This window comes from Dreissena polymorpha, chromosome 1, assembly GCF_020536995.1.
Source record: "Dreissena polymorpha isolate Duluth1 chromosome 1, UMN_Dpol_1.0, whole genome shotgun sequence".
Taxonomy (NCBI): domain Eukaryota; kingdom Metazoa; phylum Mollusca; class Bivalvia; order Myida; family Dreissenidae; genus Dreissena; species Dreissena polymorpha.
Window position 1 is genome coordinate 106876510 of NC_068355.1, and position 18059 is coordinate 106894568.

The window sequence follows — 18059 nt, forward strand, 5'->3', positions numbered from 1 at the left end:
ACTACGACTACTACTTTCACTACTACTACTACTACTACTACCACTACTACTACTACTACTACTACTACTACTACTACTGCTACTACTACTACTACTACTACTACTACTACTGCTACTACTACTACTACTACTACTACTACTACTACTACTACTACTACTGCTACTACTACTACTACTGCTACTACTACTATTACTACTACTACAACTACTACTACTACTACTACTACTACTACTACTACTACTACTACTACTACTACTACTACTACTACTACTACTACTACTACTACTACTACTGATTCTACTTCTTCTTCTATTTCGTTTTCTTCCGTTTCTTTTTCTATTCTTCTTCTTCTTCATATATGGTACAATGTCAATCTCTGGGGCATTGTCGTACAAGAAAACGGGTTTAGAGTCGTGATGTGGTTCAGTTTAACAATTGAAAAACTATTTTTAAAAGTCATTAATGGCCTATGTGGGTGCCATATCCCTTCCTTGAACTCTTCATGATTAGGAGCCGTCTCAAGGTGATTGGATAGTTGATTCCACAGTTGCTAACGGGAAGAAGGAGTGTCTGACGAAATGTTTTCTGCAGAAAGAATTGACGTATCTGATACTACTGCCGCTTGTGTATGATATTGCATGTTTGAGGTAGTGGTCAGAGTTCATATCAAACAGGTAGTTTGTGATTCGGTACATCATAGTGAGCTTAGCAGTTTAATTGTCGTCTCTCTTAAAATGGGCTACCATCCGATGTCAGCTATCATATATGAGCTGCTGCTCTTATTTCTGTAGCCCCCTTCACATGGCGAGCAGCGCGTCCCTGAAAGGATTCTTGCTGGTCAATTCATATCTGAGTGTGAGGGACATTTATATCGTTCTAAAATATTCATCGCACGTAGGTGGTGTATGTAACTACGTATGTATGTGAGTAATGGGCAGATTGTGACCTAAAAAGACTAGACTGTTGCTTGCCTTCCGGATGCATTGCTGCTACATGCGGTTTTAAGACGTGTTGTCGGAGATTGTAATACCAAGGTATTGTCCTTCATTTACAGGTTAAAGCTTCTGTCCGCGAATTACGTACTATGATGTTATTGTGTGCCGCGTTTCGAGCTGTGTATTCCGAACGCGTCACATCGATTCATCGCGAAGGATGGAGATTCCCACAGACACCTCAAGAACCGCGTTCCTTCCGCCATGGACGTCCACGCCGCCTAAACATCAATTTTATGTACATGTGTTACATTTTCATCGACATCAAGATATTACCAGAAAACAACAGTTTTCGATATAAAACTTGAAATGCCTTGTCAAAGACCTTATGTATTCAGTGCACATCAAAGTTGGATTTATGATTATTTCTCAAATGAAGGTCCATCGAAATAATAACACAAAGAATGCATTTTAGAACAATGAAATCGCTTCATATTAGATATATTCTTCCACAAATGGGGGTGGGGCTTATATTCTCTCCTTTTACACTTAGTGTGCTGTTGAATTGTAAGAGTGGAACATGATCGGCCCCCAATTATAGTATCCGATGTCTGTTCCTATATTTTTTCCAATTATTTTGGAAGCTGGGTGTGCTGTTTAAATTACTCGTCTCCATGTTCAAAGTTCAAGATTCCCGCTAATAAAAAACAAATTATTGACTCAATTTTAAACTGAAAATAATCTAATGGTGATAGTTTTACATGAACTACTGGACACATTTATTTTATAGGTTAAACATTGTGACATAAAGAAATAGAGCATTCTCGTTGGTAAACTTTTTCGAAACGGATGCCATAATTTAGTGAAAAGGCCAAATGTGGGTGTATTTACGTAACTGTTGCGGATACCGGTACTTTATATTTATTAGGGACGGGAACGAATACTGGAAATGATATTCGAATATTCGTTTGTCATTATTCGAATATATTCGAATATTCGATTTTAACTCTAATATTAAAATGTCCGAACCTATGATCGTCCGGAGCAAATTACTATTCCTGATTGCAACAAATGCCACTATAAATCGTATATTATGTGCAGCTCTGAAAAGTTGGATAGAGTAATATATATTTGTTTAAGATCATTGATTATTATGCTCTTCTTTTTAAATCAATACTGTTTAGTTTCATAAGATATAAGATATTTCAGGAAAACACATTACCGTAATTCTAATTTATTACAATACTTCTAATTGATTTGGATTACTTTCCATCGATCATATGTATGCTTTTGGTTTCGCTATTTTTTCTGGAATTAAAAACCACGACGATTTAATTGGTATTAATTTGAGAAATTAAATTCTGATTAGATGATCATTGATTTGATATATGGATAGCGGAATTAAAACATATATGCCAGATCTCGACGGGACCGCGATTTGGGTGATTGTCCTGTCGTCCCGATATAAGAGAATTTGTGCCGATATTCGTTTAAACCTTCTATAAGTTCACAAAACATCGCTTCAAGCTATATAAGGTATGGTAAGCTAAATGAATAAAAAAAGAAGAAGACTTATCAACTATGCGAGAATTAAATTAAATAAAACTTATTTGCAACATAATTTTAGTGATGGTATGTATATTTAATCGGTAACTTGAAACGAATGTAGTTTTCATTCCCCAAGTCCGAAATATTTAATGCTCAATGGAATGAATATTAAATACATATCAGCTTCTTAAATACAAACTGCAGTTAATTTGATGTTCAATGCAAGTGTTTTCGCTCCAAAGAATTATTTTGTGTATTTTACTCTTTTCATATTTCAAATATAGAATCTATCTTGCAAAACGCAGTGTTGCAAAACGCACACTTTTATTGCTTAAAACTTACTGCTCGATAATAAATTTCGTGAAATTATGTAAAAAGCATGTTTAAGTTTCGTTTCATTGCTGCAAAACGTGCACTGCAATTGCATGAAACTGTATTTACCCGGGATTCGATAATAAATCTTGTGACAACATATATTAAACTTTATGTGTTCGTTTCGTTTTATTGCTACGTTGCACCATAATTCGGTCCATGTGAATTGAATCCGTGTCGCTAATGTAAATTTACCAAAATAGTTATATCATCACGATAAATTAATGAGTTTTGCGTTTTAATGCGTAAACATCATAACCAGACAGATCCTTTTAAAGCCCAATTAGCACTCAAAATCAACGAATATTTCGTAAATTATTTCGTAAAATAAAGTGTACCCATTAAAAAAATCAGTGTTACTTATAATAGCCAAAGCTTCAACGCTAGATGTGGTCTGGTAATATAGTATCTTGTTAAATCTATGTTACCAGACCACATCTAGCGTTCGAAATTTGGCTATTGGTTTAAGGAAAACTGATTTTTTATGGGTTAACTTTATGTTATGAAATAGTTTACGTAATATTCGTTGATTTTGAGTGTTAATGGGGTTTATATAATGTCTTGTACCAAGTTTCTGATTACAACGAGCATGGTGTCCATTACTTATTAGGTAACGAGTGACCGCTTTTATTTACTTTGATTTCATGAAGATTTTCTTTCAATAAGTTCTTGAAAACGTCCACCTCTCGGTCACTAAAGGTTTAAGCCCGTTGTTCGCTTATTTCTTTTGTGACAGAGTCAAAGGCTATATTGGACAATGTTCGTCTGACAAATTGCGCGAAACTGATGTCATTTTCAGGATTGCGTTGTTGGTAATTTTACAGTGGTAAGTTAACAAAGTTCAATGGTTAGGTTACAACGGAGTAACCATCGTTTATACAAATGCAACTACTAGTATATGGTGGTAACATATCCATGTAAATAACTGCGCTAATCAAGTAACAACAGCTAATATTAACCACTGTTTATACAATTGACCGCTGAGGTTAAAAAACCTGTAAAAACACAGATTTTTAAATGTTCATCAATAAACGTTAATGTTTCACATGATTGACTTTCATATTGGACTGATTTTCAGAAAATAATGTGTACATATTGCATAACTCTGAATTGAGTGAAAATCTCCTAATACCCTTCCGTTTGCCAGTTATCACCTCGTTCATTGATGGCAGCTGTTATCAAAGCAATGACTTATAATGGAAACCAAAACTGCGACTTTGTACATGTATTTTTTTGGAAGTGTCTTTGCATAAAAATAGAATATTCGAATATGAATTTTGGATTCGAATATTCTGCCGATTTTCGAATAATCGAATATTCGAATATTTGGTCCCATCCCTTATATTTATGTTTAATGAAGCGGTGATCATTTCGATCCTAACACACGCATATGTTAACATCCGACTAAGGTGCAATGCCGGAAACCTCCGCCCCTGGACTACTTTTTGGTGTTTGTCATTCACTGCGCACGGACTATTTTCATATGTTGGTCTTGCTCCGCTCCCTTCAATTACTGTGTTTTTCCTCCTACGCCCAATGCTACTATAATGTGTATGCCATCTTCTCCGTTTGATGGACTACTGTCATGTGTTTTTCCTCCTTTGCACCCTTGACTTCTTTCATGTTTTGTCCTCTCCCGCCGCTGGACTACTTTCACGTTTTTGTCCTCCTCCAGAACCTGGACTGCTTTCATGTGTTTTCCCTATTCTGCCCCCCTGGACTATTTCCATGTTTTTGTCCTCCTCCGCGCCCTGACTACAATCATGTGTTAATTTATTTTGTCGTTTGTTAATTGTAGCAACGCTGAGTTTCGTCTCTGGTTGTTTGTTTTGTGCTGTTTTATTGTTGTTTTGGAAGGTGTACTAAGTGCAAATCTCAAAAATGTAATCACGCCTTTAAAAATGAATTATCAACGACCAGTGCCGAACCCCAACAAAGAAGATTTATGCGTCTCGCTAACCATTTTATGTCTTAAAGCTGGAAAATTGCAATTGCAATCACCATATATTAGGGTATATGGATACGTTAATTATTATTAAATACGCATATGAAACGTTGTCATGCTTATTAGTAATCTTCGAGAAAACAAGAAATGCGTTATTAGCTTGGAATAACTCAACACGTGTGTGATCCGATCTTTTAGACTATTTGATTTCTACAACAGTTAGGGTCTCGAGTTTGTACACTAAGATTTAAGTATACATATTTAATCGTAAATACAGTATGGAGACAGATTAACAGAATACATTTGTTACGCGGTCGAAATAGTGAAAATGATCTTAAAGAACATACATGTATTTACATATGTATTTCTTTGTTCGAAAAAGCATTATTGCTTACTTCGTCAATGATCCGATTTTTTGAAATGCTTGATGCCATGCCAAGTTTGCATCGAAATAAGAGAGACATAGTACACATACTAAACATATTTTACAATTCTAGATAAGCTAATTTAATGTTGTTAACCATGATGTTGATTTTTTTTCCAATAAATAAGGGAGTTTTAACATTCACTTAATTTTGTTTAAACAGAGCGTTTCTTCTCAGTGATTCTACATTCTTAAGAAAATTCATATGTTTTTATCTCAAAAGTTTTATCTTTCAAATTTTCTTTTCATGGTTTTCTTTGTGTCTTCTGTACGCATGTGCATTTATTGATGCATAATTGCTTGATTAAGTAACTAATTAAATTTCTGCTCTCATATTAGAAATCTTGTTAAGGGTATTCTTCATCATATAGAATGTACATATTCACTTTACTATATATAGCGCATGTTGTATGTATGGTTTTGTAAGAATACTACTGTTTAATATGAATATATGATAAATCTTATATACACACATATATTCTATTAAATCTTATTTGATGTTACAAAAAAAGTCGGCGTAAGTAGCATACATGTGTATGGTTTCGTATCAAAATATTGTTGCCCATGGCAAGTTTGTTTTGAAGTATGTCCACGTATGTCGATGATGCGGTGTGGTTTTAGGTTGTTAAACATGTATGTTACAGTAGCTTGTCTTGGCGGGCTTGATGAGTAAAGTATCCGTTTACAAACTCATGCTTAATTCATACCGAACGTTATAAATAAGACATGTTTTAAAGTCATTTTAAATTGATTGAAAAAAAGAGCACATTTATTGTCAATCATTTGAGTATTCATATCGTGGAACATTATGTCCCAAGAATATCTAATATTCATTCATGTTTTTTTTCTGCTTCTGTTAGTACAGTGCTTGTTGTTCTTGTTTATATTTTAATTATTTGTTTCTAATCGACACATTATAAACTTAATAGATGTTTCACACAGAATATAAAGGTTAAAATGGAATGTTATTTTAATTGCCTTGTTTATTTAACAGAGTCATGGTGTGGGTGTACGGACGACATAAAGATCTGTGATCTGACCATGTAAAAAACAAACACACCAAAATGCAAGAATTGTTGCGTTTGGTAAGTCAATATAATTGCATCCATGTTTGAATCGAGACTGTGTACAAACCACAAATTTAAAGGGATCTTTTCACGCTTTGGTAAATTGACAAAATTGAAAAAAGTTGTTTCAGATTCGTAAGTTTTCGTTTTAGTTATGATATTTGTGAGGAAACACTAATACTGAACATTAACCATGCTCTAATATAGCCATTATATGCATCTTTTGACGATTTTAAAACCTAAAAATTATAAAGCGTTGCAACGCGAAACGATTGAATAATTTGGAGAGTTCTGTTTTTGTCGTTAAATTTTGTGAAACTACGAAGATTGCTTATATAAGGTATAAAATACGTCAAGAAAGTGTACTCGGCGGAATAGCTCAGTAGGCTAAAGCGTTTTTACTTCAGGACTCTGGCAGGACTCCAGGGGTCACTGGTTCGGAACCTGCTCCTTTTTTCCTTTTCCTTTTTTATTTTTTTTCTTGATTTTTTACTGGAGCTTTTACGATCCAATGTTTACATTTATCAATATAAAGCATTTAATGAATAAGTTAAAAAAAAGCCAAAATCTGTGAAAAGGCCCCTTTAAATCACAAAATAATTGGATTTGTTATGAAATTGGGTTGTACTATGCACTATGGCAGTAATCAGTGGAGCGTCATAACTTAAAATGTCCAATACAGAGTACACAGATAGAAAATAACCAATACAACGGGATGTCGATGAAATGTTTCCGTTTCAGTATTTGTTCATTGTCCTTTTCAGTGTGGCTGTACCCGCCTTAACCCGTGCTGACGATCCAGTTATTTAAAACGTGCACGTATTACAATGTAAATTTGAATGCATACATACATACATACATGCATATATATAATTATCCGGCTATGCAAACTCAGTTACATCAAAATTAGAACTCGGACTGACAAGTTGCGACTTTATGCTCCCTCTTTCAGACACATAATAAAACTAAACATGCAACAGTAACACATTAATACAAAATTCGAGAATGGTTCATGCTTCACCTTAAGTCAACAAGATAACAATGCCGAACGACGTTTCAATTTTCGTATTACATTTCTGACAATTCAAATTATTGCGGAAAATTAAATGTCATGTTTTCCCCATTCAACTAAAATAATTCAAAAACCCTAAACCAACGACAAATTTTAATTGTATATCCCCTTATGCACCCGTAAACAATTTAAAACAACATACACATGGCACATTTGAATTGCATCAAAACAAATGACCCCAAAGAAAGCATACATCAAAAATGCACATAGAAAAGCTAATCAAAAAGCACAATAAATAATGCTACTATATATACAAATCATTTTTTTTAACCTAACAAATTAAACAGATGTCATTTTTGTTTCAGAACCACTGAGCTGTTAGCTTACGACATCAATTTAGAAATATATTTTAAGTGAACATTTTGATAAAATTACAGATATATCTACTATATACCACAATTGACTTTTGCATTTTGACATTTTGATTCAGTTTTTGAGCTTTGATTTGTGCTTGCAAGAATTATTGACAAACTTTAAATAAACTTAACATGTGCTTCACATTATACCATTTATTAATCGTCTTTGAAGAAATTTGAAAAAGCAAGTTTAACAAGCAAATTCGTTGAATTGATATCCCCCGCCAATATGCGTCTGGACACATAAAATCCTTAAATCCAATCCTACCATATATATATGTGGAATGGGACTAATTTTCATGTTTGAACAGTACTGAGCTTAAAATGCGATGATTCTAGAGCTAACAATAATAACAATAATAAACAATAAAGTACACATATAATAATGTGTTTATAACACACAGTTGTTAAACATTTGCTATTCAAAATAAAAAAGACACTTTTGTCTAAATTGTGAATGATCTTGCATGTCCTGTCCTATAATTTTAATCAATACATCAATAATATTCTTAATTTAATATGTTTTACGTTTAAACCTATTGTCAATATAAACATTAAACAGTACATCGCATAATTTTCAAACAGTAACAAACATCTTTATTAAGTCACACCGTTTACCGTTTGTTAACCTAGAAAATAATGTTAATACAATGTTATTCAATAATAAAAGCACTTTTTATCATTTCTTTTTTCCCCTTGATTGTCTCATTTAAATGTTCAATTTTACTAACAAACAATGGGTTAAACACGTCCTTTGTTGTAGATATTACGCAGTCATTTGTTTCATATATTACGTAGCCGTTTGTTGTAGATATCAATTGCCTTTATCTCAAACATTTTATTCAAAGAAATGTGCAGAATGAAAAATGTGTACGTATCAATATGTCACACACTGTAAAACATGGTTGATTAATAACTCATAATCCCATTTATGTGGTAGTAGTCCCTGTGTGTGACACGGGCACCTTGTTTTCCTGCATCTTAAAATGTGTGTATGCTATGACTCCTGCAAAAAGACAAATTTATATGTTAAGGGAGGGTAACATTATTGTTTTATGTGTTTCATAGAGAAATCAAGTTGGCTATTCACTATTTATAACAATAAAAAGTAACATTCAAAATAATCGACATTTCGTCTTGTTTATGTCTCTCCTGGTTCCCAAATAATACAGTATAAAAAGAAACAGTTCGTCAATGACCTCTGATTAAAAATTAGTGAAAGGCCACAATTAATTTGACGTCATTAAGTTATTAATCCTATCATATTTTAGTTACATTTGTAAATGTTTACACACAGTGGAAACTAACCACTAACATGCGTATAATTTATTATTTACACATTCAGCCAAAGTATTCAACTTTTTTGATTAGTAAAACAAACATGTATTTTGTATGATTTGACAACGAAATGTGGAAAATGATTGCTTCAAAAACAACGGAAAGACCGGTAGGTAAGTTTGTGGGAAGTTTAAAATTATAATCAGAATAATGTAAATTAAACATGTCTGAACACAAAAAAGCAAGAGACTAAGAAAATTATAGATTTGTATTAAATGTGTGGATACATGGCGACGACTGTATTTAAAACATCAAAGCTAGTAATTCTTTGCCATTTGTGCTTTGGAAGTTAAAAAAAAATATGTTCAACTCTTATGATAATAATGGCTCACTAAACGTGCTCAAATTTTGCTCTCATAGGATCAACGTTTAAATCCCGGAAAAAGGTATTTCACTGTTTTCTTGATATTGCAATTACTTTAGATTAATCGAAATAGTAGTCTGTATTTTTTATTAGTAAAAACGTTTAAATACATGGTGTTGTTAAAAAAACAACTAAAAAGTGTTAACAAGTCCCCGAAATATACATAATTTAATAATATAATAAGCACGTTCGATTTTTCACCCAAAATACCCAGGTTGAGTTTAATCGATGGATCTGTTAAGATGACTCTTTAAATGCATATACTTGCAAGCACCTACCAGACATGGTTGTCAACATGCTGATGATCTGGAGCAAGTTAAGGCTATCGTGGAACAGCAAACATCCCCCAAGAAGAGTCAGGACGATCTTCAGGTGTCCGGCCATGTTATATCTAATACAACTGTTAAGCTTTATTTTATTCCTATAGCTCTATTTAAAGCATACGTCTTACACACACACACACGCACGCACGCACGCACGCACGCACGCACGCACGCACGCACGCACGCACGCACGCACGCACGCTCGCACGCACGCACGCACGCACGCACGCACGCACGCACGCACGCACGCACGCACGCACACACACACACACACACACACACACACACACACACACACACACACACCAGCAGTCTAAGGCATGTATTTTTTTTGTTTTATTCATTACGTTCCAATTAATAGAGGTAATTTGTTGATTCCAGAAAATTATCTATGTTATTGCACTAGTGATCAAATCATTGTATACGTTCATGATATATAATCATTAGTAAATAAAAAGAAGTTAATCTTATGAGACTAGCCATTTCATTATTTCCTGCTTTTTCACAGTTTTTTTTATTTTGTAACAGGGTTTCACTTGAAAGCGGGAATATTTATTTGAAGTCGAAACAATGATGTAATTTCACAGTGAAACACAGAAGTTTTACATAACTTGAACTGTAATTTTTCACTTTTCGGAACATGTTACAAACTTATCTTATTTGTGGCCGATTGTGATGAGCAAAGTCATACAACCCGTCTTACATTTTCCATAGCTAATTTAGCCATTTTTATAAGTATACATCCTACAATTTGTGTTTGTATAAAATTTATTTAATAATTTATTTGTTTAAAGTCAAATGAATCATTTATTACATGCTTGATGGCAGTTGTGTTTTCATATGACAGATTTTTTCCTGTTTTGGTAGGTATGAGTAATTTGTTGGACTATTTTTTTATTTAAGGACAGACATCCATGGCCCAAAAAAATAAATTAATAACGTCTTTATGACCCTCACCCTCCCTTTCGAAGTGCAGTTATTTGACGTGGCAATGGTCATTTGGTAGGATTATGAGACGCTCACTAGCCATTGTGTTCCCGCATGATATAAGGATAATTCTATGTCACGCATGACATGAAGGATACGTGACTGGGGAAGTATTACCAATGATCCAGAAGATGGAGAGGTTCACGGAGAACGCTACGACACCGGACAACAGTACCATACCCTGAAATGTAAACCGTATAATGGGTAAACATGTTCTTCAAATCGGATCACAGAGCTCCACATTAAATGTTCCAACAAATTCGTACCACTCGCCTAAGTGACTAAAACACTCGTCCAGCTGACTGAACCACTCGTCCGCTTGACTGAACCACTCGTCCGGCTGACTGAACCACTCCAGGTGACTGCACTTCTCGTCCAGTTTACTTCACCACTCTACCAGGTGACTGAACCATCTTACTTGTGACTGAACCACTCGTAAAGGTGACTGATCCACTCGTCTAGGTGTCTGAATAACTCGTCAAGGTGAATGTACTACTCGCCCAGGTTACTGAACCGCTCGCCCAGGTCATTGAATTACTCACCCACGTGACTGAACTACTCGTCCAGGTGACTGAACCACTCGTCCAGGTGACTGAACCACTTGCCCAAGTGTTTGAATTACTCGTCTTGGTGAATGAACTACTCGCCTAGGTCACTAAACCACTCGCCAAGATGACTGAACCACTCGTCCAGGTGACTGAACCATTCGTGCAGGTTACTTAAACCCTCGCACAGGTCACTGAACCACTCGTCCAAGTTACAGACGTATTCGCCCAGGCGACTGAATCACTCGCTCAGGTCACTAAACCACTCGTCCAGGTGAATGAACCAATCGCAAAGTTGAATGAATATTCGTTCCGTTGACTGAACTACTCGCCGAGATGACTGAATCACTCGTCCAGGTGACTGTGAACAACTCGCTAAGGTGACTGAACCACTTATCCAGGTGACTGAACCACTTATCAAGGTTACTGAACGACTCGTTCAGGTGACTTAACCACTTGTCCAGTTGACTGAACCATTATCCCAGGTGACTGAACCACGCGTCCAGGTGGCTGAACCTCTCGTCCAGGTGACTCTACCACTCGTCCAGTTGAATAAACCACTCGTTTAGTGACTGAACCAATCACATATGTTACTGAACCACTCGGCCAGGTGACTATACCACTCGTCCAGGTGAATGAACCAATCATCATGGTTACTGAACCACTCGTAAAAATAACTTTACCACTCGTTCAGGTGACTGAACCAATCTCGCAGGTGGCTGAATTTTGTCCAAGTTTTATATTTGCCTTGCTTAATTATAGGCGAAGGTCAAGAGAGTATTTGAAGCTTACGGACTTTTTTCCCGTAAATTTTGCAGATTTTAATAGAATTTCAAGAGACATGTACAATTCAAAGCAATTTTTTTATCACTAGCATATTTGTTGATATCATGACACAAAATCATACGTATTATTTTTCTGAATCTTAATCAAATGTGTAACGACATGAAATATACTGGAAACGAGTTCAATTTACCTTACATAATAAGACAAGAGTATTCAAAAAGCACACACGTGAAAAAAACACATACATTTAATTGAGAAAAGCATTTCTAAGGAAATAATTGATCTAACCCTGATTTTTCAACATGCAATCGCCCATTCAACAAGTGTTGACTTACAATGCATTAACCGTTCAAAAAGAGCAGACATGATTTTTCGAAGAAGATTTCTTGCCAAAATGTTATTAATGCTATTTTGTGAAAATGAAACCGAATAGCAATCAGTAAATATACGCTTTAATTTATTAAGATTAAACATTACATGCACAAGTATATCTTATTGATTAAATATTAAGCAGAACGAAAATAACATTTTCTGTCCAAAGCTTCTTTTCCGATATATATCAGTATACAGTTATTTCATGGATGCTTGGTAAATAGTCAAAACTGTTTTCACAAGGTATCAGGGATGGCTTTGGAACGGTTGCCCGACGCCGATGATCAAATTGGTTAGTTCAAACTACTGACCGGTCAACAGTTAGAAAATAGAAATATTCACCGGTAACAGGTTAAAACATTGCAACATTACTTTTTCGACGTGGAAATAGCAAAACATAATAAATTATCATTTATATAAGGCATCAGGTAATAATCATTTCTATGTAGATGCTAATTGTGTCACTTTTTGCAAACTGTTTCTTCACTGGATACATACTTTTTAAAACGTAACATAACAAGTGCATACACATTCCGTGGCTAAACCGTATTGGTCAAGAAGATTTAGATTCTTACCAGAGTTTCCATTTCCCAGTGGTTGAACACTTCGTTAGGGTTGAATGGCTCTGTGAACAGTAGCACTACATTAAGCATGAGCGCTGACAGTGGGGCCTGGTAGTAAAGTAGCTGTATCGAGTTAACCTGAAATTCCACTTGCTTTTCCGCAACCCACTGAAATAATACAAGAAAGGCAAGCCTGTAATTTAAGAAAAAGTTTTATCTTTATTAATTTAACTCCCAATCTGGAGTAAACCAATACTCTCAATTGGGGTATACCTTTGCAAATGGCTCTCCGCTGTGCTCACGGTGCAGCAGACCTTTATCAGGTGAGTATCACTTAGTAGTGGTATGCCAGCTGAGTCAAACGATACCAAATAAAGATAAGTAGACAAAAACACGGTGGAAGACTCCTTGGTCAGATCAGATATTCCTGGCGAAAACGTTTATACAAGGTCTGGCCTCTCCATGGGGTATTCCGCTAGGTTAAGATAAAATAACTTCAATAATTTACTGAACTGTTTCCTCGGCATCGGCGTATTTATATTATAAACACTGTTGAGTGATACAGGTCGCTGCACTGTCACCGCAGGGCGCAGCAAATTCACAAGGTTGATGTTTGTATGGTAAGCAAAGTGGTTGGCATACGCATACTTACGCAGGCGACCCGATGTCAATACCAATACCTAGACGCATGTGAGTTTGGTAGGTGATCACCATACCGCACAGGTGGGGTTTCATCCAGGCACTGTGCTTTCTCACAACCACACTAGACCACACCACAATTGAATATCTTTCAGTAAAAAAATATCTGGAAATTTCAGCTTCATTAGGGAAATCCCATCGTTTGTGAGTCTAAGAAATTAGTTAGAAAGAGGTGCAGAGATACACTCATTAGCTTTGAAAGACACTTTATTTATATACTTAAACTAAGCTATTGAAGCTGCAAAATCTCATACCTTTGATACCAATGCAACACCGTGTTTCATTTTCGTAATCGAAGCCACAGTCAATATAAAAACAACAAATACACATTAAAGAGACATATCATTGAAATATTTGACATTTATACATGGTACTACACTTTAAAGACCGTGTCTTCCATATATTGTAATATATATTGTTAAAGGGAACCCGTTCTCTTCTTAGTAAATATTGTTGTTTTCATGGACACTGGTTTATGTTTGTAAGAACTACTTTTTATAATAGTTATATTCAAAAGTGCTTGATGCTAAGGGATAACAACATACTTAAAGGACACATGATTCAAACTTAGTACTCTGGAGGCATTGGCAGCTATAGTGTGAAAAGAACAAAAAAAGTTACTTCACAATTGTTTTACTCGAAAAATTGACATGCAGTTGCTTAAGACATTAAAATAAGATATTAATTCTGAATAATTTCTACAGTTATATTTTTTATTGAAAGAATCTGGGAATGGAGCTTAAATAATCAAAAGTTTAAAACCTGAAACAAAATGAAAATAATGTACTTTTAATAGCATGACGAATACTAGAATGATGACATTTTAGTTGACCATACCACTTGATACAAAGACGTTACCAGGACACCAATAGTGGCAAATAGTATGCCCATGAGATTAAACTTCACGTCGAACATGGAATGAAGGAAGACACCCACTGCAATAGGTATCTGAAAACAAAAGAAACTGAAACATTAAATGATGTCATTCTTTTTTAATTATAGACTTATTCTTGGAGAATTATGTAAACATATCTCTTTAAGCAATTTGGGTTTCAGTGCAGAGGAGTGTGTCGGGCATATGTCTTGTATCGCACACTACTCTTAAACAGACCAGATATATTCAAAATAAAATCGTTAACCTCATCAGAATACTTCCTCAAAGGAAAAATTTTTTTGTCGAAGAAGTGGGTTATAATCAGGTATGGGCACTTCATAACATATCTATTAAGTACCGTTCACATTTTGTTATTTCATACCGATGTGTTGTTTAATTTTATCTGGTAAATAGTAATCACCTGCAGTGGATGAAATAATCTTTGAAACATTTTATTATTTAGAGGTGAATTTGTTTTTGCAAATATAGTTATTAAACCAAATTCTCTTTAAGCCTTCACTAATAGTCATAGGTGTGATTTAAGAACCACCTAAGGTGATGAAAATGCCTTTTCCCTCTTACAGGTTTCAATTAAAAACACAGAAATACCCAAAATCAACGAATATGTCGCAAAAATGGCGTAAAATAAAATAAATTCATAATAAATCAGTGTTCCTTATAGCAATAGCCTGAATTTCAACGCTAGATGTGGTATGGTAGCAATTATTTGAGTAGATACAAAACCCTTGTTTTCATTTTTTTTTGTGTCACAATAAATTCACTGTAAATTTCCCGGTGCGATATCCGAATATTGTATTTATGATTAAACCTGAGATTGACTTCGGGCAGCGTCGGAAGCACGACTTAGTTCTCATGAGCTGCCCGAATCCAATCTCGCGTTCGCTCGTAACCATTACGGGTAACATCGTCGTTATTGAGTGTATTATCAGTATTTTCTGAACTGTGTTTATAACCAAATATAAATAATGTAACATACTTTCAGTTGATGTCACATACAATTTATATGTGCCTCCTGGGGAAGTGATTGTTCGTTAATTTATTTAAATACTTTGCTTGATGCACATAGACATGTATATAATTTCCGATTTATGAGAAATGTGTTCACTCCATTTAAAATACAACGAATTACTTTATTTAACCATTGAGTTGGAAACTATCGCATCTGCTATAACGTATCTGGATAAGACCTGATAGCCTTATCGTACCCTTAATATCATCCCTTTATCCATATTGTGTGAATATACTCTCTCTTGCATTTCTTATCAAATTTAGAACAGAATATATGTTTACGTGACCAGTAGAAAAAATAGGCGATGGCTACAAATATTTCTACTAAAATCTTAAATTGTTGACTGAAATATCTGTAAATAATTTAAAATAAAGCAGATGTTTTTCACTTAATGAAGTTACTTTTCCAGATAACACGCATTTCGGTTACTGATTCAGATTTCTAGTGCCAACATAATATTGTTTAATCATAATGCACGAATACCGTGTGCTTAGCCATAAACAGCGTTATAATAACGATAAATTGTGACTTTTTATGGTTTGACTTTGTGCATTTGGCAATGTTTGTGATTTTTTAAATTATTTATAAGTTCAAAATTTGTTGTTAACTATTTCAGCTGTAAGAAGGAAAAAAAAATCATGCCCAAACATCCTGTAAAATCTTAGGGCATCGTAGACTTATCACATATTAACTATGATTTATGTTTTCATTTTATTTTAGACTGACTGACTCCATTACTATACTCTTCATCATCCCTGATCTGACTTGTGCCTTTAATGTCAATATTTACAGGCCCTCTGGCTACAGGAGAACTTGATATTTCGTCATGTATATTAAGATTGTTGTTTTAGGCATTTTAATTAAACTGTTTAGATCTGGTGGAGATTTGAATGTTTGCATATTGTTGAATGAAATGTTTTCTGAATAAAATGAAATCATACAATTTTAATTAAAATCTTTGTCCACAATCAATGTTGATTATTGCGGTATATTTAATAATTGTATGGTACAAAGTCTCCCTATGTAGTTATAGTCATTCACTTTGAATGTAAAAGACATCATAATTGCTTTTAAATCATGTTAAATACTTATATAAAATATTTGTTTCTGATTCATTATATGAATACCTGGTACTCAACATGAACTTATTGTTTTTAATAAAGAATGTATTCTGCAAAATCATGACATTTCGCTTTTTTCTTTAATGATATTTTCGCAGACACATTTATTCGTGAATTTCTGATTTTGTTAAGGCAATTGTGTATGTGTTAATACCATGTGTCAATTATAAATTGAGTGGAGAAATCACTATAAGATGTTGGCCCTGCTTCTTCTGGTTAATTCATATTTGAGAAATTGAGTGCAGGAGAAATGTGGCAAAAGTTTTAGTCTGTACTCTTGCTTTAAAAACTTTCTAGTGTACTTAAAATGCCAAGAGTATCACATCAATTTGTTTATCCCATTTGAGAAAAGTACTGGTACCGCAAACTGGGAAAAAACGCGCGAAAATCACTGAACAGGAAAAATTTGCGTCATGAAACATTCAGTTTGTGAATTTTGAGTATTTTTAATTTCTTGATTCTTAATTGAATTTAAGTATACTCATATGATGCATTCTAAATTACGAGTGTAATAAAACACAAAATTAAGATTGAAGAAACTAAAGTATGCCCAAATTCAATATTTTGTTACATACCAAAGTCAATTTCACTTGAAGTGAAAACATTTTTTCGTAGTACTGTGTCTGTATCAACATTATGCATGGTGTTGTCATTGTTTTTATCAGCTGATATGTCCCAACAGTGTTTGTTTCCAGCGACAAATTTGTAAACACAACGAATCCACAGAAAGTCATTGCAAGAGGTATCATTCCCGTAATTGGTAAACTTTTCGGTTCGAACATTTGCATTAGTCTGCAAATAAACAGTCCAATTGATGTTATAATAAAATGAATGCATGTAAGAGTTATGTTCGGAAATCCACAGTTTGTGTAAATCCATTTGTTTATTAAAACTATAGAGATAGAACAGCACATATTCAGTAAAAGCCAAACGGTCACACATTTCTGACTAGGCGCCGTCATCGTATTTTCCAGTGATGTGTAACCCAACCATTCGAATAGTTCAATCGTTGTGAAATTGACGATAAACCAATATATGTTTACAACATTTTCAACACGAGTCTGGCAGGAGAATGGCACATTTTCACTAGAGATGTCTAGTAAATGTGTAAGTGTTTTTGTAAGGGGACATTTTTCTGATGAAGAATCCAAATAATGTTGTGCTGGTATGCTTAGCGGTTAAAGAAATTCCAATGTGGCTTCTATTTTCAGTCTTTTTTAGTGAAACATTATTATTATTTTACTTATAAAGTACTGAATTATAAAGAACATTTATTCGTGTTATACATTTACAATATGAACAAAGAAGCGCCAACTTGTGTAATGTTTAAAATAATTATT

The 18059-nt window shown here is 34.3% G+C and overlaps 2 protein-coding genes across 2 annotated transcripts in view; one reads left to right on the forward strand and one right to left on the reverse strand.

Annotated features, from left to right (window-relative positions):
- Window positions 1-18059, forward strand: part of LOC127865239 (E3 ubiquitin-protein ligase RNF185-like) — a 422044-nt gene that overhangs the window by 86641 nt on the left and 317344 nt on the right. The window lies entirely within an intron of this gene.
- LOC127865220 (solute carrier family 35 member E3-like) lies at window positions 7406-17681 on the reverse strand. The gene is made up of 6 exons (XM_052405226.1): window positions 17295-17681; window positions 14532-14642; window positions 13008-13163; window positions 10828-10910; window positions 9698-9810; window positions 7406-8723 (listed from the first exon to the last, which is right to left on the reverse strand). The coding sequence occupies exons 1-6, from the start codon at window positions 17679-17681 to the stop codon at window positions 8647-8649; spliced, it is 927 nt and encodes a 308-aa protein (XP_052261186.1). The 3' UTR covers window positions 7406-8646.